The sequence below is a fragment of the Hyperoodon ampullatus genome, assembly GCF_949752795.1.
Source record: "Hyperoodon ampullatus genome assembly, chromosome: 18".
Lineage (NCBI taxonomy): Eukaryota > Metazoa > Chordata > Mammalia > Artiodactyla > Ziphiidae > Hyperoodon > Hyperoodon ampullatus.
In genome coordinates, this window is record NC_136931.1 from 37831313 (window position 1) to 37857844 (window position 26532).

Genomic DNA, 26532 nt, shown 5'->3' on the forward strand with positions numbered 1-26532 from the left:
AACATTTTTTAGAATTCCATTTGTTTTTGAGTATATCTCTTTGTATAGTTTTTTAAGTGATTGCTCTAAGTATTGCATTATATGTACATAACTTACCACAGTTTACTGATGTTATCTCACCAGTTTGAGTGAAGTTTAGAAACTTTACCTCCCTTAACGTCTCTTTACCATACCCTGTCTGTAATATAATTATCTTCAATATTTCCTTTTCAAACTTCTAGACACATTAGACCACATTAGACAGTGTTATGTTTAATTATGATGTATCTTGAAATGGATTTCTTTGAGCTTATCCCATTTGGGGTTTTCTCAGCTTCTTGAGTCTGTAGGCTTAATGTCTCTTGCCAAATTTGGGAATTTTTAGCTATTTCTTCTTTGAATTTTTTTTAGCTTCACACATCCTCTCTTCTTCTAGGACTCTGATGACACAAATTTTGGATCTTTTGTTATTGTCCCATAGGTCCCTGAGGTTCTGTTCACTTTTCTTTTTCAGACTGTTTTCTCTCTGTTGTTCAGACTGGATAATTTCTATTGTTCTGTCTTCTGTTTCACTGATTCTTTCCTCTGTTCTTACCTTTCTGCTGTTGTGCCCACTACTGAGCTTTTTATTTCAGTTATGGTATTTCTCAGTTCTGAAACTTCCATTTGGTTCTTTTATCTTCTACTTCTTTGATGAGACTTTCTATTTTCTTGTTCAGCCTGCTATTGATATTTTTCATTTAAGTATATTCATAATTGCTCATTAAAGCAATTGGCTGCTTTAAAATCCTTGTTAGCTAATTCCATCATCTCTGACATCTTGCTTTTGGTTTTTACTGATTATCTTATTAAGTTTGACATCTTCTTGGCACTTGGTATGAGAAGTGATTTTCCACTGAAACCTGGATGTTTTATATTATACTATGAGAATCTGCATCTTCTGTTTTAGCTGGGTTTCTCTTACCCTTGTTACTGCCAGGTGGAGGTAGAAGTCCAAGTTCCCCATTTGGCCTCCATTGACATCCAAGTTGAGTGGGGAAGCTCCTTCTTACTTCTGGGTGGGGGTGAGAATTCCAGCTTCTTACATATCTCCACTGATGCTCTGGCACATGGCAGTGGTCTTGTTACTACTGGCAATGGTGAAAGTCTTACACCCCCCACTGGGCCTGCTCTGACACCACTCCAGTAGGGAAGGGGTGTGGCACCTTGTTATTATCAGTTGGGGATACAAGTGCAGGTCCCCTATGTAGTCTCCACAAGTGAGAGGGCCTTGTTACTAGCTGGTGGGGATGAAAATCCTTGGCCTTAACTGAAAATCCCAGTGTGGGTGTGGGGGTGCCTAGTCATAGCCTCAAGAGGGTGGAAGTCTAGGCTCCCCTTGGCACTTGCCAGCATTGGTGGGAGTTGGCCAGTTTTTTTCCTATGGTGTTTGGATAGAATAAAGCTGTTACTGTTTCAAAGTTTTGTAGGCTTGCCTGGTCCTTTGGCTAAAGAGAGCAGGCTTTTAGGGAGGCATTTCTGGTCTGTTTGGCACTTATGGATTGCCAGTTTCTTTAGCTTCATGTCTGGGAATATAAGGCAAAAAGAATACCCAGGAAATGCACCAATGTGTTGGTGTCATTCCTCAGGTGTTGAGGTGTCTAGCTGGTCTGCCTTTTCAATCATCTTATGTTTGTTTTATATATGATGTCCATGGCTTTTTACTTGTACCATTATCTTAGAAGTGGCAGCCTCTTCAGTTTCTTTTTAGTTACTGAATATCTGTTCAGCTTCCTAGCATATTTTGAACATGATTGTCCCATTTACTAAGTGACTGTGGCTTAAGTTATTCTTCTCTTTAAGTTTTACATGATTCCTGATAATTTGATATTTAATTTTAACTATTTCGTTGTGTATGTATTTTTAATGTTATTGCCCCTAAATCTTTTTTTGTATATAGCTATAAACTGAAAATCTTAGCTGAAGGCCCATTTCCCAGATCTTTTGACCGCTCTACAGAGAGTTAGGTTTGTGTGTAGTGTCCATCCCACTACATATATGTTTTAGTAATCCCTAAAGGGGAAAATAATAATAAATGTTTTCTCATGGCACACTCCTATTCCTAGGAAAACAACTCAACATACATGCAATAGATGTGTCATAAATGGTGAATAGCAACTCTTCTTCATCTAGGATATTGTGTATAAAATTATTCCAAAAATGAATTTTTAAATAATCATAGAGGTTTGAGCCAAACCATTTTTACTTACTAAAGTGCCTAGCATAGCATCAGGAAGTCATTCCTATTATTGTTACTTTTTTTGTTGGTACCATGTGGTACCAAGGGACAATGTGAGAGCATTGGGCAATGCATGGATTGTTCTGGTTACTCTGTAGGTATAAACAGGACACTTGATTTGGTTACTAATTTAATATGTGTGTAGTAGTGGGGACCATTAATTATTTTAATTCGTGGAAGTGATTTTCAAGTTAGGTTGGGATATTTTTAAACTGGTGTGCTTTTAAAAATATAGGGCCTTATTTCTATGTACAGCTTAACAATATTTTACTAGATTTGAACACTGTTCTCCAACTAACTGAGTATTTCTGAGAGAATGGTCATTTTTAATAAGTGTATCTTTCAACATAATTGTTAACTGACTTTTTTCTGGCAGAATCAGAAAACTGATTTGTCCCAGATGAAAGAGAGTGAAATAGTAATCAAGTGTTGAAACTCTTAGCAATTGTTTTTTTTTTTTGTGTGTGTGTGTGTGTGTGTGTGTGTGTGTGTATGTGTGGTATTTGAAAGTAATAAATGATAGACAACTTGCTGGAAATGAAGCAAATGGAAATGTTGATTAGAAATACCTAATAAAACTTTCTATAAAATACTTTGTATTTGCACTGCATTAAAGTCTAAGAAGTGACAAACCTTCTTTTATAGTCTTGCCTATTTTAAACTGATTGTCATTACCTTAAAATGTAACTTGTAGGGTGCAGGTATAGAAATATATCCCGGGAGTAAGTGCACCCTGAGTGACAATGGGATCCATCACTGCAAGGAAGGGATCCTCATTAAGGTGAGCACCTGCTGAGACACCCTCTTTCCAAAGGTTAGAATGGTTTTACCTAAGAAATAATTATGTTTTATTAAATTCCCATGTTGTTCCTGTTGTTTTCTGGTTTTGAAAAGCATAAACAGTATGTAAATTTTAATAATGTCAATAGTTGGTGGTTGAAAGTCTCTTGTGAGAATATTTTGTTATCTATAGATCTGCAGAAATGACAAAGGAATGCTGTGTCACTCAGAGCTCAGATTGTGCTACCATGTGTTAATAAGCATAGCTTTCTATTTTATTTTTAGAATAGCCCGAAAAAAGTGAGATTTTTAAAGCAGGCAGTGTTGAATGTGACAGTTCCTTAAAATATTTGTTTTCAATGTCGCAGGACTTCTTAGATGAACATTATGACATTCCCAAAATAACCATGGTGAATAATGTCATACATAATAATGAAGGTTATGGTGTTGTCTTGGTGAAACCTACAATTTTCTCTGACCTGCAAGAAAATGCCCAAGATGAAACTGAAGGTATGGTGTATTTAGTAATTTTCAAAATAAAAACCAGACCTAATTTATTGTATTTCAACATTAAACTCTGATTAAAGATCTTAATCTTCTTCTCCCCTTTAAAAAAATAACTAGCATATGCTTAGGCATGGAGATAGAGAAGCTTGATAAAGCTATAACATTATGGAATCTTGGAGTGAAAGAAACTTTCAAGGTCAACTAGTCAGCTAGTCAAAGCCTTTGATGTGTGGTTTCTGTGGTCCTGCATTTCCCTTCTTACCATGCTTGGCTTTCGATAAATTTATAGAATAAGGTTGGGCATATGATAGCAATGGTGGCTCCTGCTGGCATTTGTTAAGGATGGAGGCAGAAAAATGAATGTGCCAGGGTGAAGGCTGCATTTGACTAGAGGGGATCATGGAGTTCACCTCTAGTTTTTATTTGTAAAAGTAAATACCTCCCTGTCAGCTGTCTTTCTTGGCAGCAAAGCTGATCTAACACAGTGGGAAGTTCATGAATTTCAAGCCATGACCCAGATTACTATGAAATCTCAGTCATGGAGAAGGCTTGTGCATTGGCATAGGTGAGGAAAGTTTAAAGGATGATGAGTAGTCCTTGTCATCCTTCAGGATCCACTCCAGCTATCTGGTAGTTCTTTTTCTCCTCACAGTTCTGTAGGTCAGAAGTTATGGTGAGCTTGGCTGGGTCATCTGCTTAGGGGCTCACAGGGTGAAAGAGGTATCAGCTGGGCGGGGCCCTTATCTGAAAGCTCTGGGGCGAGAACCTGCTTCCAAGTTCCTTTATGTTGTTGGCAGAATCAATTTCCTTGAGGTCATAAGACAGAGGTCTCTACTTTTTTTGCTGGCTGTTGGCTGAGGATTGCTCTCAGCTCGTAGGGACCACTCTTGGGTCCTTGCCCCATAACCCCCTCCATTTCAGTAACAGAAGACCTCCCTCAAAGCAAATCTCTCATGCTTCAAATCTTTTTCATTCTCTGAATCTCTTTATGCTTTTCTCTTCTTCATCCAGCCAGGGAAAACATTGCTGTTAAAGGGTTCATATGATTAGGTTACATATACCTGTGTTATCGACTGATTAGTAACCTTAATTACATCTTTCATCTTATGAAAGTAACACCAAGTGGCAGATGGCCCTGCATCACGGGGCCATCAGAATTCTGCCATCACAGGCAGTCACTTATAAAGCTGCTAGATTGGGAGTTCCTTTAGGGAAAATAGCAGTTTTATTTATCTTTGCGTCTAGCTTCTAATACAGGACTTAGTAAATATCCAAGAGGGGTCTGTTGAGTAAATGAGATCTAGGATAAGAAAAGAAAATTCAAAATTGGTAATCTTGTATTAGAGTCAGGAGACCTTGAAGACTAAGACACCTGCTTGTTGAGATACTTATGGCAGAGAGTTTGTGAAGTCCAGTCAGATGACAGCTGGAATCCTTAACAGGAAAAACTTGAAAGTTCTGATAGACTGTAGAAATACATGTTTTAGTTGGGTTAGTTTGTATATTTAACTCTATTTGTTGTAATTTGTTTTTTTCTTCAGAAAATAAAGCATTTAAAGTTCAGACAAGTGGAGAGGCAGATGTAGCTGAAAGAGTGGATCTAGAAGAGCTGATTGAATGTGCAACTGGTAAAATGGAGCTTTATGCGAGAGCTGACCTTTCTGAGCAAGTCGAAGGCAATTGTGAAATTGTAAATGAACTAGTTGCTGCCTCCACACAAAAAGGCCAGTTGAAGAAGAAAAGGTTGAGTGAACTGGGGATCACACAAGCTGATGACAACTTAATGTCACAGGAGATGTTTGTTTCAATTGTGGGGAACCAGTTCAAATGGAATGGGAAAGGGAGTTTTGGCACATTTCTCTTCTGACCACTGTGATGTAAATAGATAGCAAAATATTGGATTTTGCACATGCTGCACCCAAGAATCACTGCTGCTATCATACTTTGCTTCATGTCTATATTTTGTATCTGATATATTCGATTGGGTTTGAGTGAAACATAGATTTATTTCTGTCTGCAGGTGTTGCACATAAAACACTCTCTTTATAAAGAAGGTCATAAAAACATAAAATAGAAAATATTTGGAGATTTCTTATCTAGAAAGTCTTGCTTTTTCAAACACATAGTTCTCATATTAAGTCTATTATTAACTTTCTAGTATAAATACACTTTAGCACTTCAAAGAGGAGGAACAAAAGCAGGGAATGCAAGATGAGCATACAAAAACACAATAGGCATCAATGTGCAGTATTCTTATAGTTGTCTTTTTGATCCCAATTATAGTGAGTCTGATATCCATGCTTTATTTGCATAATACTTGTCTTAAAAGCTTTTATGATTGGGAGGTTATCTCCCTTATCAGGCTTATTATTGAGAATCTGAGTGGGAATGCCTTTTTATGTTGAACTATGTAATCATCAAAACAGTAATAGCATAGCAGGTTTGAAACAGAAATGAAACGTGTTATTCAGAGCCAATGCATACATAGAGCATTTTCACTACTGCTGAATATGAATGATTAAAAAGAAGGTGCTTTTCTTTCACCAACAGTATTCTGATCAAATTTCTTACATAGTCAAAATGATTACCTATACAACCTGTATCAGCTCTGTGTTCTTGATATCATATTGTAAAATACAGCTTTTAAAAGTATTTATATTTTTAAAAAGTATATGTGACATTGAAATTCCTACTGATTAAAATTATAATGATGAAATAATAAGTTGAATCTTGGTATATTTTTCCAGTTGCATTATGGACCATAGTGCCTGTGTAGCATGTGTGATCCTTTGAAATACATACAATATTTTGATATCTTTTTAGTGTTTCAGAGAGTATTAAAATTTTTCCTCAGTCAAATCGTTTCTTAAATTTGAATAAATTATAATTTTATTTTTCAGATGCTACTAAATGTGGAAGGATTTATGTTAGATTTTTTTGTTTGACCATTGAAAGGCATTTTTCTTTTACTCTTGCAATCCTGTTGCAAAAGTAATGCTAATTAATTCTGCATCAACTTGAGCCAAATACTTATTTAAAAACCATTTATTCAACTTTATTTTTTATTTTTATTTTTATTTTTTTTTTAATTTTTTTTTTTTTTATCCCCTCCCTTTTGCGTCTCCCTCCCACCCTCCCTATCCCACCCCTCCAGGCGGTCACAAAGCACCGAGCTGATCTCCCTGTGCTATGCGGCTGCTTCCCACTAGCTATCTACCTTACGTTTGGTAGTGTATATATGTCCATGCCGCTCTTTCACTTTGTCACAGCTTACCCTTCCCCCTCCCCATATCCTCAAGTCCATTCTCTAGTAGGTCTGTGTCTTTATTCCTGTCTTACCCCTATGTTCTTCATGACCTTTTTTTTTCTTAAATTCCATATATATGTGTCAGCATACAGTATTTGTCTTTCTCTTTCTGACTTACTTCACTCTGTATGACAGACTCTAGGTCCATCCACCTCATTACAAATAGTTCAATTTCATTTCTTTTTATGGCTGAGTAATATTCCATTGTATGTATGTGCCACATCTTCTTTACCCATTCATCCGATGATGGACACTTAGGTTGTTTCCATCTCCGGGCTATTGTAAATAGGGCTGCTATGAACATTTTGGTACATGTCTCTTTTTGAATTATGGTTTTCTCAGGGTATATGCCCAGTAGTGGGATTGCAGGGTCATATGGTAGTTCTATTTGTAGTTTTTTAAGGAACCTCCATACCGTTCTCCATAGTGGCTGTACCAATTCACATTCCCACCAGCAGTGCAAGAGTGTTCCCTTTTTTCCACACCCTCTCCAGCATTTATTGTTTCTAGATTTTTTGATGATGGCCATTCTGACTGGTGTGAGATGATATCTCATTGTAGTTTTGATTTGCATTTCTCTAATTAGTAAAGATGTTGAGCATCCTTTCATGTGTTTGTTGGCAGTCTGTATATCTTCTGTGGAGAAATGTCTATTTAGGTCTTCTGCCCATTTTTGGATTGGGTTGTTTGTTTTTTTGTTATTGAGCTGCATGAGCTGCTTATAAATTTTGGAGATTAATCCTTTGTCAGTTGCTTCATTTGCAAATATTTTCTCCCATTCTGAGGGTTGTCTTTTGGTCTTGTTTATGGTTTCCTTTGCTGTGCAAAAGCTTTTAAGTTTCATTAGGTCCCATGTGTTTATTTTTGTCTTTATTTCCATTTCTCTAGGAGGTGGGTCAAAAAGGATCTTGCTGTGATTTATGTCATAGAGTGTTCTGCCTATGTTGTCCTCTAAGAGTTTGATAGTGTCTGGCCTTACATTTAGGTCTTTAATCCATTTTGAGCTTATTTTTGTGTATGGTGTTAGGGAGTGATCGAATCTCATACTTTTACATGTCCCTGTCCAGTTTTCCCAACACCACTTATTGAAGAGACTGTCCTTTCTCCACTGTACATTCCTGCCTCCTTTATCAAAGATAAGGTGACCATATGTCCGTGGGTTTATCTCTGGGCTTTCTATCCTGTTCCATTGATCTATCTTTCTGTTTCTATGCCAGTACCATACTGTCTTGATTACTGCAGCTTTGTAGTATAGTCTGAAGTCAGGGAGCCTGATTCCTCCAGCTCCATTTTTCGTTCTCAAGATTGCTTTGGCTATTCGTGGTCTTTTGTGTTTCCATACAAATTGTGAAATTTTTTGTTCTAGTTCTGTGAAAAATGCCAGTGGTATTTTGATAGGGATTGCATTGAATCTGTAGATTGCTTTGGGTAGTAGAGTCATTTTCACAATGTTGATTCTTCCAATCCAAGAACATGGTACATCTCTCCATCTATTTGTATCATCTTTAATTTCTTTCATCAGTGTCTTATAATTTTCTGCATACAGGTCTTTTGTCTCCTTAGGTAGGTTTATTCCTAGATATTTTATTCTTTTTGTTGCAGTGGTAAATGGGAGTGTTTCCTTGATTTCACTTTCAGATTTTTCATCATTAGTATATAGGAATGCCAGAGATTTCTGTGCATTAATTTTGTATCCTGCAACTTATGTATAGTATCATGTCATCTGCAAACAGTGACAGCTTTACTTCTTCTTTTCCGATTTGGATTCCTTTTATTTGCTTTTCTTCTCTGATTGCTGTGGCTAAAACTTCCAAAACTATGTTGAATAAGAGTGGTGAGAGTGGGCAACCTTGTCTTGTTCCTGATCTTAGTGGAAATGGTTTCAGTTTTTCACCATTGAGGACGATGCTGGCTGTGGGTTTGTCATATATGGCCTTTATTATGTTGAGGAAAGTTCCCTCTATGCCTACTTTCTGCAGGGTTTTTATCATGAATGGGTGTTGAATTTTGTCGAAAGCTTTCTCTGCATCTATTGAGATGATCATATGGTTTTTCTCCTTCAATTTGTTAATATGGTGTATCACGTTGATTGATTTGCGTATATTGAAGAATCCTTGCATTCCTGGGATAAACCCCACTTGATCATGGTGTATGATCCTTTTAATGTGCTGTTGGATTCTGTTTGCTAGTATTTTGTTGAGGATTTTTGCATCTATGTTCATCAGTGATATTGGCCTGTAGTTTTCTTTCTTTGTGACATCCTTGTCTGGTTTTGGTATCAAGGTGATGGTGGCCTCGTAGAATGAGTTTGGGAGTGTTCCTCCCTCTGCTATATTTTGGAAGAGTTTGAGAAGGATAGGCGTTAGCTCTTCTCTAAATGCTTGATAGAATTCGCCTGTGAAGCCATCTGGTCCTGGGCTTTTGTTTGTTGGAAGATTTTTTATCACAGTTTCAATTTCAGTGCTTGTGATTGGTCTGTTCATATGTTCTATTTCTTCCTGATTCAGTCTTGGCAGGTTGTGCATTTCTAAGAATTTGTCCATTTCTTCCAGGTTGTCCATTTTATTGGCATAGAGTTGCTTATAGTAATCTCTCACGATCTTTTGTATTTCTGCAGTGTCAGTTGTTACTTCTCCTTTTTCATTTCTAATTCTATTGATTTGAGTCTTCTCCCTTTTTTTCTTGATGAGTCTGGCTAATGGTTTATCAATTTTGTTTATCTTCTCAAAGAACCAGCTTTTAGTTTTATTGATCTTTGCTATTGTTTCCTTCATTTCTTTTTCATTTATTTCTGATCTGATTTTTATGATTTCTTTCCTTCTGCTAACTTTGGGATGTTTTTGTTCTTCTTTCTCTAATTGCTTTAGGTGCAAGGTTAGGTTGTTTAGTCGAGATATTTCCTGTTTCTTAAGGTGGGATTGTATTGCTATAAACTTCCCTCTTAGAACTGCTTTTGCTGCATCCCATAGGTTTTGGGTCGTCGTGTCTCCATTGTCATTTGTTTCTAGGTATTTTTTTATTTCCTCTTTGATTTCTTCAGTGATCACTTCGTTATTAAGTAATGTATTGTTTAGCCTCCATGTGTTTGTATTTTTTATAGCTCTTTTCCTGTAATTGATATCTAGTCTCATAGCATTGTGGTCGGAAAAGATACTTGATACAATTTCAATTTTCTTAAATTTACCAAGGCTTGATTTGTGACCCAAGATATGATCTATCCTGGAGAATGTTCCATGAGCACTTGAGAAAAATGTGTATTCTGTTGTTTTTGGATGGAATGTCCTATAAATATCAATTAAGTCCATCTTGTTTAATGTATCATTTAAAGCTTGTGTTTCCTTATTTATTTTCATTTTGGATGATCTGTCCATTGGTGAAAGTGGGGTGTTAAAGTCCCCTACTATGATTGTGTTACTGTCGATTTCTCCTTTTATGGCTGTTAGTGTTTGCCTTATGTATTGAGGTGCTCCTATGTTGGGTGCATAAATATTTACAATTGTTATATCTTCTTCTTGGATCGATCCCTTGATCATTATGTAGTGTCCTTCTTTGTCTCTTCTAGTAGTCTTTATTTTAAAGTCTATTTTGTCTGATATGAGAATTGCTACTCCAGCTTTCTTTTGGTTTCCATTTGCATGGAATATCTTTTTCCATCCCCTTACTTTCAGTCTGTATGTGTCTCTAGGTCTGAAGTGGGTCTCTTGTAGACAGCATATATATGGGTCTTGTTTTTGTATCCATTCAGCCAATCTGTGTCTTTTGGTGGGAGCGTTTAGTCCATTTACATTTAAGGTAATTATCGATATGTATGTTCCTATTCCCATTTTCTTAATTGTTTTGGGTTCATTATTGTAGGTCTTTTCCTTCTGTTGTGTTTCTTGCCTAGAGAAGTTCCTTTAGCATTTGTTGTAAAGCTGGTTTGGTGGTGCTGAACTCTCTCAGCTTTTGCTTGTCTGTAAACGTTTTAATTTCTCCATCAAATCTGAATGAGATCCTTGCTGGGTAGAGTAATCTTGGTTGCAGGTTTCTCTCCTTCATCACTTTAATTATGTCCTGCCACTCCCTTCTGGCTTGTAGAGTTTCTGCTGAGAGATCAGCTGTTATCCTGATGGGGATTCCCTTGTGTGTTATTTGTTGTTTTTGCCTTGCTGCTTTTAATATGATTTCTTTGTGTTTAATTTTTGACAGTTTGATTAATATGTGTCTTGGCGTATTTCTCCTTGGATTTATTCTGTATGGGACTCTCTGTGCTTCTTGGACTTGATTAACTATTTCCTTTCCCATATTAGGGAAGTTTTCAACTATAATCTCTTCAAATATTTTCTCAGTCCCTTTCTTTTTCTCTTCTTCTTCTGGAACCCCTATAATTCGAATGTTGGTGCGTTTAATGTTGTCCCAGAGGTCTCTGATATTGTCCTCTGTTCTTTTCATTCTTTTCTCTTTATTTTGCTCTGCATTAGTTATTTCCACTATTTTATCTTCCACCTCACTTATCCGTTCTTCTGCCTCAGTTATTCTGCTATTGATCCCATCTAGAGTATTTTTCATTTCATTTATTGTGTTTTTAATCGATGCTTGATTCATCTTTAGTTCTACTAGGTCCTTGTTAACTGTTTCTTGCATTTTGTCTATTCTATTTCCAAGATTTTGGATCATCTTTACTATCATTATTCTGAATTCTTTTTCAGATAGACTGCCTATTACCTCTTCATTTGTTAGGTCTGGTGGGTTTTTATCTTGCTCCTTCTCCTGCTGTGTGTTTTTCTGTCTTCTCATTTTGCTTATGTTACTGTGTTTGGGGTCTCCTTTTTGCCGGCTGCAGGTTCGTAGTTCCTGTTGTTTTTGGTGTCTGTCCCCAGTGGCTAAGGTTGGTTTAGTGGGTTGTGTAGGTTTCCTGGTCGAGGGGACTAGTGCCTGTGTTCTGGTGGATGAGGCTGGATCTTGTCTTTCTGGTGGGCAGGTCCACGTCTGGTGGTGTGTTTTGGGGTGTCTGCAGACTTTTTATGATTTTAGGCCACCTCTCTGCTAATGGGTGGCGTTGTGTTCCTGTCTTGCTAGTTGTTTGGCATAGGGTGTCCAGCACTGTAGCTTGCTGGTCGTTGAGTGAAGCTGGGTGCTGGTGTTGAGATGGAGATCTCTGGAAGATTTTCGCCGTTTGATATTATGTGGAGCTGGGAGGTCTCTTGTGGACCAGTGTCCTGAAGTTGGCTCTCCCACCTCAGAGGCACAGTACTGACTCCTGGCTCCTCAATTTGGGATGATTTGTTGTCTATTCATGTATTCCACAGATGCAGGGTACATCAAGTTGATTGTGGAGCTTTAATCCGCTGCTTCTGAGGCTGCTGGGAGAGGTTTCCCTTTCTCTTCTTTGTTCTCACAGCTCCCGGGTCTCAGCTTTGGATTTGGCCCCGCCTCTGCGTGTAGGTCGCCGGAGGGCGTCTGTTCTTCGCTCAGACAGGAAAGGGTTAAAGGAGCAGCCTCTTCGGGAACTCTGGCTCACTCAGGCCGGGCGGGAGGGAGGGGCACGGAGTGCGGGGCGAGCCTGCAGCGGCAGAGGTCGGCGTGACGTTGCACCAGCCCCTCAACTTTAAAAAATCAAATTGGTTTTCCAATTAAATTTCCTTTTTATCTTAGAGTTTAGACTTTGTATATTCTCTTATAACTTGCTAGAGTATCAAGAGAATGACAAGTAACTAGGTAAGTTACTTATTGTTCCTTATTATAGGATGATGGTTTTTCAGATTTCATTTCTATCTTAGTTTAAATCTAATCTTACATTAATTTTTATTCAAATTATAAACTATTAGTGAATAGGCCTAGTGTATTCTTATTTAAGTCACGTAGAGTACTTTTGCTTATTGGGGAGAGTTGAGCATCTCAGATGACTTAGTCCATGGAGTATAGAGAGAGCCCTGGAGGGATGTGGATTTGACAGTTGAGGTGAAAACACTGACATGGAAAAAATATTTACTTGAGTTTTAAGTATTAACGTATAGTCAAATCTGCTCTTCTGGGTCTGTGACTTGTTTACATAGGGCTTGTCTATTACAAGATTATAAAAATATTTTATATTATCTTCTAGTACAAGTAGGCTTGTTTAAATTCACATTTCTAATCCATCTGTAATTTGGTTTTATGTGTGATGGTGTAGAACTCTTTTTGTCTAAATGGTTAGCAAGTTCTCTTGATATTGTCTATTGAATAGTTCATTTTTTCCCCACTTAATTGGAATCATGCTGAATTCCCATGTTTGCCTACAGTTGACCCTCTGGCTTAAAAACTCCTGTCTGATAATCTCCAGCTAAATGTATATTCTGTTACTAGGATCCAGCTCACTAGCACTCAATCACATTTGACTAGAAAAAATGTTTTCTAGCCATCCTGCATTGTAGCAAGTTGTTTTTCCTCCTAGTGACTTGGGGAAAATGTAGCCTCACTTCCATTCCATTCTTATTTTTCAAAACCTTCTTGGCTATTGAGCTGCTTTTTTTTTTTTTTATTAGCATTTATCAGCTTTTTTGATATAATAAAAAATCATCAATTTTAAGTCTACAATTCTGAGTCTTGACAAATATATATAGTTGTGTAACTACTACCACAACACAATATTGAAAATATCTGTCATCTTTAAAAGTTCTCATTTTCTTTGCAGTCAATCTCCCCCTCCCCAACCTTGGACCCTGGCAACCTCTGATCTGCTTTCAGTCACCATAGTTTTGCCTTTTCTAGAATTACATATAAAAAGAATGACTCTATATATAGTCTTTTGTGTCCATCTTCTTAAGCTTAGTATAATGCTCTTAAAATACATCTATGTTGTTTCCTGTGTCAGTAGTTTGTTTTTATTGCTGAGTAGTTTTCCATTGTGTGGATATTGAGTATTGTGTATTCATTCACCCATTGATGGGCCACATGGGTTGTTTGTAGTATTTGATTATTATGAATAAAGTTGCTAAGAATATTTGGGTAAAGGTTTTTGTCTGAACATACTGTTTTTATTTCTCTGGTGGTAAATACCTGTGAGTGGGATTGCTGAGCTGTATAGTAAGTGCACATTTTACTTTATTAGAAAGTTCCAAATTGTTTTCCAAAGTGGCTATCCCATTTTGCTTTCCTACCAGCAGTGTATGAGAATTCTAGTTGCTCTACATCCTTGGTAACACTTGATATTGTCATTCTTTTAAATTTTAAGTATTCTAATGGATGTGCAGTGATAGCTCACTGTGTTTTTAATTTGCATTTCCCATATGATTAATGATGTTTAGCATCTTTTCATGTGCTTATTTGCCATTCCTATATCTTTGGTGAAGTGTCTATTCAAATCTTTAGCCTATTTTAGTCCCCCCAAATCAGGTTGTTGTATTGAGTTGTAAGGTTTGTGTGTTATTTTTTTTTAAAATTCTGGGTGCGAGTTTTTAATCAAATATATGTTTTGCAAATATTTCCTTTCTGCCTGTGGCTTGGGTTTTAATTTCTTAACAGTACCATTTAAGCAGCAGAAGTTTAAATTTTGATCAAGTTCAGTTTATCAATTTTTTTTTTTTATGGTTTGTGCTTTTTATGTCTTATCTGAAAATCTTGTTTTCTCTTTTCCTACCTTCTTTTGGATTGAGGGTTTTAAATTTTTTTTTAATGGATCCATTTTACCTCTACACTTGGCTTATTATATATACATATATATATAGAATATATATTATATATATTATATATTTTATAGTTTTGCTTCAGGGCAGTAGTTCTCAACCAGAAGCAAGTTTGGTCCCCTACCCCCATCCCAAAAGGACATTTGCCAAAGTCGAGAGACATTTTTGGTTGTCACAACTGGGAGTGAGGTGCTAATGGTATTAGGTAGAGGCCAGGGATGCCACTAAACATCTTACAATGCACAGGACTACCCTCACATCTGGAATGACATTTTGGCCAAAAATGTCAATTGTGCCAAGATTGGCTCCTGCTCCAGGTCAGGGCTTGGCAACTTTTTCTGTAAAGAATCAGAGAGTAGGGCTTCCCTGGTGGCGCAGTGGTTGAGAGTCCGCCTGCCGATGCAGGGGACACGGGTTCGTGCCCCGGTCTGGGAGGATCCCACATGCTGCAGAGCGGCTAGGCCCGTGAGCCATGGCCGCTGAGCCTGTGCGTCCGGGGCCTGTGCTCCGCAACGGGAGAGGCCACAACGGTGAGAGGCCTGCGTACCGCAAAAAAAAAAAAAAAAAAAGAATCAGAGAGTAAATATTTTATGTTTTCTATGACATACATGGTCTCATATTTCTTTCTACCCACCCCATTCCAAAATGTAAAAAAATTCTTAGCTTCTGAACTGTACAAAAATAAGTAGCAAGATGGATTTGGCCTATGGCCTGAATTTGCTGACCCCTGCTCTAGAGTTTACAATAGACATAAACTACCTTCAAATATTTTATCACCTTATATATAAGGTCCATTTTCCCTTCTATCTTTTGTGCTATTGTTGTCAAACATGTTACTCTTACATATGTTATAAGCCCCTCAATATTTTGCATCATTTTTGCCTTAAACTATTAGCCTTCAGAAAGATTTTAAAATGTATCTTTTATATTTATTAACGTTTGGACCATTTTTGGTACTCTTCATTCTTCATTGTATAGATCCAAGTTTCTATTTGGTATCATATTCCACCTGAATAACTTTCTTTATCATTTCTTTTGGTATAGGTCTGCTGACAATGAATTCTTCTAGATTTCGTTAGTCTGAAAATGCCTTTATTTTGTCTTCAATTTTGAAAGATGACTTTTTGCTGCTTAGAGAATTCTAAATTGATGGTGTATCTCAGTATTTAAAGATGTTGTTCCACTGTCATTTTGCTTACATGGTTTCTGGCAAGCAGACTGTTTTTAAGATTTTATCTCTGGTTATCAGTAATTTTATTACCCTGTATATTTGTGTGGATTTCTTTGTTTATTCTGCATGGAGTTCATTGTACTTCTTCATTGTGTGAGTTTATTTTTTCAGATGATTTTTCTGTTCTACTCTCTCTCATCTCTCTTTCCTTGGCTCTAATTACATGCATGTTACTCTGGGTTCTTTTGTCCCTAAGGTCACTGATGCATTATTCATTTTTCAGGTTTTTTTTTTTATGTGTTTCACTTTGAATAGTTTCTATTGCTATGTCTTCAAGTTTACTAAAATTTTCTTCCACACAGTTTAAACTGCTGTTAATCTCACCCAATGAATTGTTCATTTCAGATATTATATTTTTTAAATTCCAAGATGGTTTTTTGGGGGGACTCTTTATCACTCTTTATAACATCTTTCCTTTCTCTCTTCAACATGATTGTATTTACTTCTACTTCCTTGATCATATAGGACATATTTATAATACCTATTATAGTATCCTTATTTGATAGCTTTATCATCTCTGTTGCTTCTGTGTCTGTTTCTATTGATTGATTTTTCTCTTGGTTATGCGTCATATTTTCCTGTTTCTTTGCTGACTGCTTATTTCTGATTGGATGCTAGTCATCATGAGTTTTATGTTATTGCTGTAATTTGTTTTAGTCCTTTAAAGTGTTGGCTTTTTTTTTTTTTTTTCCTCAAATGCAGTTACTTGGAATCAGTTGAATCCTTTCAACGTTTGCTCTTAAGCTCTGTTTGAACAGCCTATAGTCTAGGGCTAATTTACACCTCCCTTCCCCTTTCTAGAAATCTATCTGGTGCCCCATGTATTATGAGGTCTTTTCACTCTGGCTGTTAGGAGTGAAGTTTTTCCTGCTCATTCTTTTCTGGTGACCCTTTCCACAGTCTTGCATAGTTTCTTCTCACACATATGCATGTTGGTACTCAACCAGTACTCAAGGAGACCCACTGCAGGTTTCTGAAGCTCTCTTTCTGTGCATCTCCCTTCTCTAGTACTCTGCATTGCAAATTCTGGGTGCCTTGGCCTCTAAACTCTAATTTCTGTTTCCTTACCTTAGTGAATCAACTGTGCTCTGTTCCCCCTCCCTGTACTGAGGCCCTTACTGCTATAATTTTGTTTCCCTTCTCAGGTATCACAGTCCTGTGTTACCTGTTGTCTGATGTCAGGAAAACCATTGTCTCATATGTTTTGTCCAGTTTTCTAGTTATTTAAGGCAGGAGGATAAATCTGAAACTTGTTACTCAATCTTGACTAGAAGTGAAATTCTTCTTGAATCCTCCAGGTTGGAACCATTTCCAAAGGAAATGGGGGACTATGTTAGAACCAGTTGGTAACCAGGTCAAATTTCTGAGTTTCTCTAGCTTATTTCTGTTGAAATCTTTACTAGACTGGTTGGTATTTGACCATAAAAACATTTTTGGCACATTTAAATAAAGGGGAGTGTGGGTGGGGTGGTGTCACAGGCCATTAACTTTTTCGGTTGAACACATTCACATTCTAGAATCTTAGCCAACCCTAATTTGGTTTGCTCACATCCAAAATTAGGAGTTTTCTGCATTCAGACTTATTTGTGTGGGTGAGGTCAAGGCTGGTTGGTAAATAAAATCCTGTTTTATTAAGAAGCATGTGTGAGCTTACCATGCATGCATGCTTTTGGAGTTCAGCTTTTACTGCCTTCAGGCCAGGTGGGCTGACAACTTTCTCACTGAAATGATCTTGGTGTATAGCTCTTTAAAGGCCATTTTGAATAAAATTGGACCAATTTAACATGCAATTAAAAACTAATTAGAATCTTTGCATTATTTTCATGTGAAGCATAATGCATTGCAGTTACTTATGAATGTTCTTGCAAAATCAAGTATCCCTAATTTATAGTTGGTCCTTGAGCTAGAGGCAGCTCTCCTAGGTGATAGCTGGTGATATTTTCCATCAAGACTTTTAGGAGTTCACATACTGTTTTATTTTAGATTGCTCAAAAACTTTCTGAAGATGTTAGTCATATTAACATTAATGTGGCTTTTGGTACATTAATAAAATGCTCCTGCACTTAGCTTTTCTTCAGTGCTTACAAGGTACCAAATGAGCTGTAAGGAAGATGAGCAGACAGTTTAACACTTTCTAAAGTAATATTAAGCTTTATAGCACTAGAAATCTATCTAATTCCCTTTCATTGCTTCTAAAATACATTTCAAATCTGTTGTCATTGGTAAAATGCTCAGAGACATTGGAGAATTATTTTTGACTTGGTGTTTATATCTAAAATTTGCTAGTGAGACAAATCCTCTCCAGTGCTAGAGGAAATTAACATTTTGGCTTTTCAACATAGTTATCGATTAGGTTAGAGTTTACAGTTCCCTGGAGGCTTTCAATTTTATGGGTTTAGAAAGGCTAACAGATTTCATACTCCTTGGTTTTGGAAAGTCACATTGTCTTGGTCACAGAGTTTTCCTCTAAACCCAATTTTCTGTTCTTTTAAATAACCATTTTGTTAAGCCAAGTCTCTGTAATTCTGTATTACGTAGATGTTGTCCCTTAATTTGAAAAGCAGAATCAATGGCTGTAATTCTCTTTTTAATCAGTGAAAAACGCATTTGTCTAGGCTGTAATTGACTATTCAGCAATTGATAAGGGAGGGTTCTGGCTCTGTGGAATGTAATACCTAATTTGCTGATGGCATTATGCTGGGATGAGGGGAGAGAGCAAATGTGCTCTGCAGAACACTACCACCTAAAAGCTTTTCTGGAGGGGAGGCTGATATGCACTAGTAATGTTAGATAAGTGCTTACACTATGAAATCAACTGCATAATGTCACATGGAAAGATCTGAGAATATTAAAGCAAATATTGACAATAGTAAAGCCAAGTCATTTTTCCCAAGACAGAAATGTTGGTCTACAGGTATTTTTCTGTAACATGTGTTAGGGCATCTAGGTGCTTGAGGAAAGAGATTGGGTCTTTTCCGCATCCAATTTTTGAAGATGTTAAGGATGTAGGAAATGGCAGGAGTATAGGAGGCTCTCAGAAGATACTATTTTAGAGATCATGGGAATGTATGAATATCTCACATTTATCCAGCACTTTTGCTTCTAGAGAGTCTAAGGGTAATTTCCACAGGACATGGAGGTGAGATTATTTCAAGTTCAGCACTCATGGTGTTGGTTGTGAATGCATGTGAGTCTGAGTCTTCCGGTATTGCCCAGCCATTTCTAGAGACCAAGCATGTAGGGTCATTATTTCAGCCCCTTTATGTTTTTTTTTTCCATGCCAGCTTTGTAAGATAACAAGGCTAGAGTACTAGAGGATGATTCTCAGCACTTAGCTGCACATTAGAGTCACTTAGTGCACTTAAAAAAAAAAAACCTTATGGGGGACTTCCCTGGTGGCACAGTGGTTAAGAATCTGCCTGCCAATGCAGGGGACACGGGTTCGATCCCTGGTCCAGGAAGATCCCACATGCCACAGCGCATCTAAGCCCGTGAGCCACAACTACTGAGACTGCGTGCCACAACCACTGAAGCCCACGTGCCTAGAGCTAGTGCTCCACAGTAAGAGAAGCCACCGCAATGAGAAGACCTCTCACTGCATCGGAGAGTAGACCCTGCTCGCCGCAACGAGAGAAAGCCCATGTTCAGCAATGGAGACCCAACACAGCCAAAAAAAACCAACCAACCAACCAAAAAAAAACACCTTATGCATAGGCACCCCCACCCTCTCAAGATTCTGAAATAACTGGTCTAAATCAGTTCCGGCATAGATAATTTAAAAGAAAACATGTGTTACATTACTGCCTGGTGGTCATATATGCAAGAAAGCCCAGAACTCTAAATGTCTAGAGTCGTGTGAAAATTCCTTTTTCTTGACTTCTGCCACCAACTACCCATGTGACCTTGAACATGTGAATAACCCACCTGAACATTTTCTGACTTGAGAAATGGGAATAATACAGCTTTGCTGACGTGTTTAAGTTAATTTCAGAAGCGTTCCTTAACGTCCAAGTCTCTTAGCTAAGTATTAATATGATAATGTCTTGAGTATTCATCCATTGACTTATCTGGAGAGTGCTCTATGTAAGGCATCCTGCTGGGCATTGTGGGAGAGTGAAGGATGTGTAAGATCCAGCTCCTGCACTCAAGGAACTTGGGTAGGTGGGGAAACACCTAGAAAGAAGTCCCATAGAATCTCGCACTGTGGCAAATGATCAATCAAGGTATATAGAGGAGAGAGCGCTGTAGACTGGGTGGTAGGGTGACCAACTCATCCGGTTTAACAGCGACTTTCCTGGTTCTAGAACTGTAAGTTCCATGTCTTGGGAAAGCCTGCTGTCATCCTACAGTGTTTAAGGCTTAGCAGTGATTGGAGTGTGTCTTGGAGGGGCATTTTAGGTGGTGGTAAAAATAATAATTGCCTCTCTACTAATTCTCAACATACACCCCTGTTACAATCCAGCAATTTTTTCCCAGCTATATAGAACCACAAGAAATGGGTTCATAGCAGTGTTACCAACCAGGGTTCTTGGGCTTCCTTAATCAATAGAAATTGATAAGGGATCAGACAAGGGTTTACTGGGGTCCCTGCTGCAGCAGGGGGTAGTGAAAACAAGTAACATGTCTCCTTGCTCACTCCTGAGGTGGGGCAAGCTCATTTCTTATATGGGGTCAAGGGTAGGGGCAGGTCCAGGGGCGGGCCAGAGGGATGGCTTAGGTGGTTTGCCCACCTCTTTGGTGGTGTTGTGTGCAGGGGCATGCTGAAACCTGCTTTTGCTCCCAACACCCTGCTTTTGCTCCTGGCTCTTCAGAAGTGGTGGTTGGCGTTTTTGGTCTTTTTGTATCTTATTGTCCATAATTTGCCCCTACTGGGCATGCAGGCTGTTACTTTTAGTCCCTTATAATTTCTTTGTATTCTGTTGCTCAAGGAGATGTTTTTCCACGTGCAAGCACTGCAGCAAAGGATCCCAGGTCCCAGCCTGTTTCAGCAGCATGGCTCATACTAAGCCCCAAATTGCAGACAACCCAAATGTCTACCAACAGGAGAATGGATATGTAATTGTGGTATTTTCACAACCCAGACTAGTACATACAACATGGGTGAATTTCTCAGATATAATGTTGGGTGAAAGAAGCCAGACATATAAAATAGCAGAATCTATATGATTCTATTTACAGGAAGCTTAAAAAAAGGCAAATCTATTTTATATGATAGAAGAAAGAGCAACTGATTACCTTTGGTAGGGGGCTATTTAGAAGGGAATTTGAGGGAGAACTGGTATGCTGGAGAGATTGCTTCTCTTGATCTGGTTAGTGGTTACATTGGATATATGTATGTGTGTGTGTGTGTGTGTTCATTCAAACTGTTCATCTAGGATTTGTGCACTTTACTGAACATATGGTTTCTCGAAAAATTTTTTTCTTTTTTCTTTTTAAATTTATTCAACATACACCACTGTTACAATCCAGCAATTTTCCCCCAGATATATAGAACCACAAGAAATGGGTTCATAGCAGTGTTACCAACCAGGGTTCTTGGGCTTCCTTAATCAATAGAAATTGATAAGGGACCAGACAAGGGTTTACTGGGGTCCCTGCTGCAGCAGGGGGTAATGAAAACAAGTAACATGTTTCCTTGCTCACTCCTGAGGGGGGACAAGCTCATTTCTTTTTTTTAAAATTATCTTTTTTTTTTTTTAATTTTCTGGTGGCATCTTTAGGATTATCTGTGTATAGTATCATATTGCCTGCAAACAGTGACAGTTTTACTTCTTCTTTTCCAATTTGTATTCCTTTTATTTCTTTTTCTTCTCTGACTGCCATGGCTAGGACTTCCAAAACTATGTTGTATAGTAGTGGTGAGAGTGGACTTCCTTGATTTTAGAGGAAATGCTTTCAGTTTTTCACCCTTGAGAATGATATTTGCTGTAGGTTTGTCATATATGGCCTTTATTATGTTGAGGTAGGTTCCCTCTATGCCCACTTTCTGAGGGTTTTTATCATAAATGGGTGTTGAATTTTATTGAAAGCTTTTTCTGTATCTATTGAGATGATCGTATGGTTTTTATTTTTCAATTTGTTAATATGGTGTTTCACATTGATTGATTTATGTATATTGAAGAATCCTTGCATCCCTGGGATAAATCCCACTTGATTGTGGTGTATGATCCTTTTAATGTGTTACTGGATTCTGTTTGCTAGCACTCTGTTGAGTATTTTTGCATCTATATTCATCAGTGATATTGGTCTGTAATTTTCTATTTTTGTAGTATCTTTGTCTGGTTTTGGTATCAGGGTGATTGTGGCTTCATAGAATGAGTATGGGAGTGTTCCTTCCTCTGCAATTTTTTGCATGAGTTTGAGAAGGATGGGTGTTAATTCTTCTCTAAATATTTGATAGAATTCACCTGTGAAGCCATCTGGTCCTGGACTTTTTTTTGTTGGGAGTTTTCTAACCACAGTTTCAATTTCATTACTTGTGATTGGTCTGTTCATATTTTCTATTTCTTCCTGGTTCAGTCTTAGAAGTTTCTAAGAATTTGTCCATTTCTTCCAGGTTGTCCATTTTATTGGCATAGAGTTTCTTGTAGTAGTCTCTTATGATGCTTTGTATTTCTGTGGTGTCCATTGTAACTTCTTTTTCATTTCTAATTTTATTAATTTGAGTCCTCTCCCTCTTTTTCTTTATGAGTCTGGCTAAGATGAGAAGACTCATCTTCTCAAAAGAACCAACTTTTAGTTTTATTGATCTTTGCTATTGTTTTCTTTGTTTCTATTTCATTTATTTCTGCTCTGATCTTTATGGTTTCTTTCCTTCTACTAACTTTGGGTTTTCTTTGTTCTTCTTTCTCTAGCTCCTTTAGGTGTAAGGTTAAATTGTTTATTTGAGATTTTTCTTGTTTCTTGAGGTAGGATTGTATTGCTATAACCGTCCCTCTTAGAACTGCTTTTGCCATGTCCCATAGGTTTTGGATAGTCATATTTTCATTGTCATTTGTCTCTAGGTATTTTTTGATTTCCTCTTTGATTTCTCCCATGCTTTCTAGGTTATTTAGTAATGTATTGTTTAGCCTCCATGTGTTTTTTTGGGGTTTTTTTTACGTTTTTTCCCCTGTAATTGATTTCTAATCTCATAGTGTTGTGGTTGGAAAAGATGCTTGATATGATTTCAATTTTCTTAAATGTACTGAGGCTTGACTAATGACCCAAGATGTGATCTTTCCTGGAGAATGTTCCACGTGCACTTGAGAAGAAAGTGTAATCTACTGTTTTCGGATGGAATGTCCTATAAATAGCAATTAAATCTATCTGGTCTATTGTGTCATTTAAAGCTTGTGTTTCCTTATTAATTTTCTGCCTGGTTGATCTGTCCATTGGTGTAAGTCAGGTGTGAAATTCCCCCACTATTATTGTGCTACTGTCAATTTCCTCTTTTTTTTTTTTTGTGGTACGCGGGCCTCTCACTGTTGTAGCCTTTCCCATTGTGGAGCACAGGCTCCAGACACGCAGGCTCAGCGGCCATGGCTCACGGGCCCAGCTGCTCCGCAACACGTGGGATCTTCCCAGACCGGGGCACGAACCTGCGTCCCCTGCATCAGCAGGCGGACTCTGAACCACTGCACCGTCAGGGAAGCCCCAGATTTCCTCCTTTATAGGTGTTAGCATTTGCTTTATGTATTGTGGTGCTCCTATGTTGGGTACATGTATATTTATAATTGTTATATTTTCTTCTTAGATTGGTCCCTTGATCATTATGTAGTGTCCTTCTTTGTCTCTTGTAATAGTCTTTATTTTAATGTCTATTTTATCTGATATGAGTATTGCTTCTCCAGTTTTCTTTCGATTTCCATTTGCATGGAATATCTTTTTCGATCCCCTCACTTTCAGTCTGTATGTATCCCTAGGTCTGAAGTGGGTCTCTTTTAGACAGCATATATATGGGTCTTGTTTTTGTATCCATTCAGCGAGCCTGTGTCTTTTTGGTTGCAGCATTTAATCCATTCACATTTAAGGTAATTATCGATATGTATGTTCCTCTTACCATTTTCTAAATTGTTTCGGGTTTGTTTTTGTAGGTCTTTTTCTTCTCTTGTGTTTCCCACTTAGAGAAGTTCCTTTAGCATTTGTTGTAGAGCTGGTTCGGTGGTCCTGAATTCTGTTAGCTTTTGTTTGTCTTTAAAGCTTTTGATTTCTCCATCAAATCTGAATGAGATCCTTGCTGGGTAGAGTAATCTTGGTTGTAGGTTCTTCCCTTTCATCACTTAATATCTTAAATATATCATGCCACTCCCTTCTGGCTTGTAGAGTTTCTGCTGAGAAATCAGCTCTTAACCTTATGGGAGTTCCCTTGTATGTTATTTGTCATTTTTCCCTTGTTGCTTTTAATAATTTTTCTTTGCCTTTACTTTTTGTCAATTTGATTACTATGTGTCTTGGCGTGTTTCTCCTTGGGTTTATCCTGCCTGGGACTCTCTGCACTTCCTGGACTTGGGTGGCTATTTCCTTTCCCATGTTAGGGAAGTTTTCAACTATAATCTCTTCAAATATTTTCTCAGGTCCTTTCTCTCTTCTCCTTCTACGACCCCTATAATGTGAATGTTGGTGTGTTTAATGTTGTCCCAGAGGTCTCTTAGACTGTCATTTCTTTTCATTCTTTTTTCTTTATTCTCTTTTGCATCATGAATTCCACCATTCTGTCTTCCAGGTCACTTATCCGTTGTTCTGCCTCAGTTATTCTGCTATTGATTCCTTCTAGTGTATTTTTCATTTGCGTTATTGTATTGTTCATCTCTGTTTGTTTGTTCTTTAATTTTTCTGGGTGTTTTTTCTTTAATTGTTCTAGGTCTTTGTTAAACATTTCTTGCATCTTCTCGATCTTTGCCTCCGTTCTTTTTCCGAGGTCCTGGGTCATCTTTACTCTCATTATTCTGAATTCTTTCTCTGTAAGGTTGCCTATCTCCACTTCATTTAGTTGTTTTTCTGGGGTTTTATCTTGTTCCTTCATTTGGTACATAGGCCTCTGCCTTTTGATTTTGTCTGTCTGTGAATGTGTTTTTGTTCCCCAGGCCGCAGGACTGTAGTTCTTGCTTCTGCTCTCTGCCCTCTGGTGGATGAGGCTATCTAAGAGGCTTGTGCAAGCTCCCTGATGGGAGGGACTGGTGGTGGGCAGAGCTCAGTAAAACTTTAATCCGCTTGTCTGCTGATGGGTGGGGCTGAGTTCCCTCCCTGTTGGTTGTTTGTCCTTCGGTGACCCAGCACAGAGCCCACAGTCTCCTTGGTGGGGCTAATGGCAGACTCCGGGAGGGCTCATGCCAAGGAGTACTTCCTAGAACTTCTGCTGCCAGTGTCCTTGTCCTTGCAGTGAACCACAGCTGTCCCCTGCCTCTGCAGGAGACCCTCCAACACTAGCAGGTAGGTCTGGTTCAATCCCCTCTGGGGTCACTGCTCCTTCCCCCTGAGTTCTGATGCGCATACGACTTTGTGTGTGCCCTCCAAGAGTGGAGTCTCTCTTTCTCCTAGTCCTGTTGAAGTCCTGCAATGAAATCCCTTGAGCCTTCAAAGTCTGATTCTCTGGGGATTCCTCCTCCTGTTCCTGGACCCCCAGGTTGGGAAGCCTGACGTGGGGCTCAGAACGTTCACTCCAGTGGGTGGACTTCTGTGGTATAATTGTTCTCCAGTTTGTGAGTCACCCACCCAGCGGTTATGGGATTTGATTTTACTGTGATTGTGCCCCTCCTACTGTCTCTTTGAGGCTTCTCCTTTGTCTCTGGATGTGGGGTATCTTTTTTGGTGAGTTCCAGTGCCTTCCTGTCAATGATGGTTCAGCAGTTAGTTGTGATTCCGGTGCTTTCGCAAGAGGGATTGAATGAATGTCCTCCTACTACGCCATCTTGAACCAACTCCGGAAAAGACTTTTTTAATAGTACAATTTATTGAGCACTGCCTATGTGCCCTGCGGTGTGTTAAGCATTATAATCCTCACAGGAATCCTGCCTGGTGTGACTATTGGCCACTTTAAGCATTCGGCCCAGAAATGGTAAGGGGATTTCTCTTAACCACTCAGAAAATATTTCTCAAAGGATGTTTCAAGAAATAGCAGTTCTGCAGGTGTTGTCTGCAAAAAGAGCTTGTGGTGAAGTAAGTTTGGAGGGTGTTTAAAGGGGTTCCGTGTATCCCTTTACTGCAGGATTAGTATGCCAGTGTGCACTGTGAATTCCCAAATGGTAGAAGTAAGGGAAGGGGATAGAGTAGGCAAAATTTCCCAGACTTACTTGATCACAGATATTTTGGGGGTGAGGAGAAGAATGTTACAGGAGCTTTGGAAACCTTTCCTTCTGCCATTTAAGCAAGGGCTCTTCCTGGGACAGTTTTCTGGCTGCAGTGCTAGGCTGTGCAGGGAAGCAGTAAGACAGAAAGCCAACAGTTAATTTGGGGTTGGGCTATTGAGGGCTTTGAACACAAGGCAAAAGATGATGAACACAGGACACTGATGTTGAAAGAACTCTGAGACTTATCATGGACACAATGACTTGGAGGGGAGAGGTAGGGCTTTAATTAGGAAGCTTCACTGTGGTCTTGGGGTGAGTGAAAAAGGCCCCAAGCTGGAGACTATATCGTAGTGAGGGCATAATCTATAGCATTTGAGCTGGAGAGTCTAAGATATCAAGTCAATAATCACTTTCTAAGAAATGTTTCACTTTTAATTTCAAAAGTCACACAGGTCCTGTTATATCTTAAGTTACTACGTTAGTGATTTTTTATTTTGATGCTTGACTGTTTTCATTACCATTTAACCTATTCTCAAAGT

At 38.3% G+C, this 26532-nt stretch overlaps 1 protein-coding gene across 3 annotated transcripts in view; it reads left to right on the top strand.

Moving 5' to 3' along the window:
- The window catches only part of SHCBP1 (SHC binding and spindle associated 1), a gene marked incomplete at both ends in the record, with an annotated part of 36465 nt that extends 31054 nt beyond the window's left edge, over positions 1 to 5411 (top strand). For all 3 annotated transcript variants that reach the window (XM_079723730.1, XM_079723732.1, XM_079723731.1), the window contains 3 exons: positions 2952 to 3038; positions 3406 to 3547; positions 5086 to 5411. In XM_079723730.1, the coding sequence (XP_079579856.1) occupies positions 2952 to 3038; positions 3406 to 3547; positions 5086 to 5411 (555 nt within the window). The remainder of the gene's footprint in view (positions 1 to 2951; positions 3039 to 3405; positions 3548 to 5085) is intronic.
- Positions 5412 to 26532: the final 21121 nt, after the last annotated feature.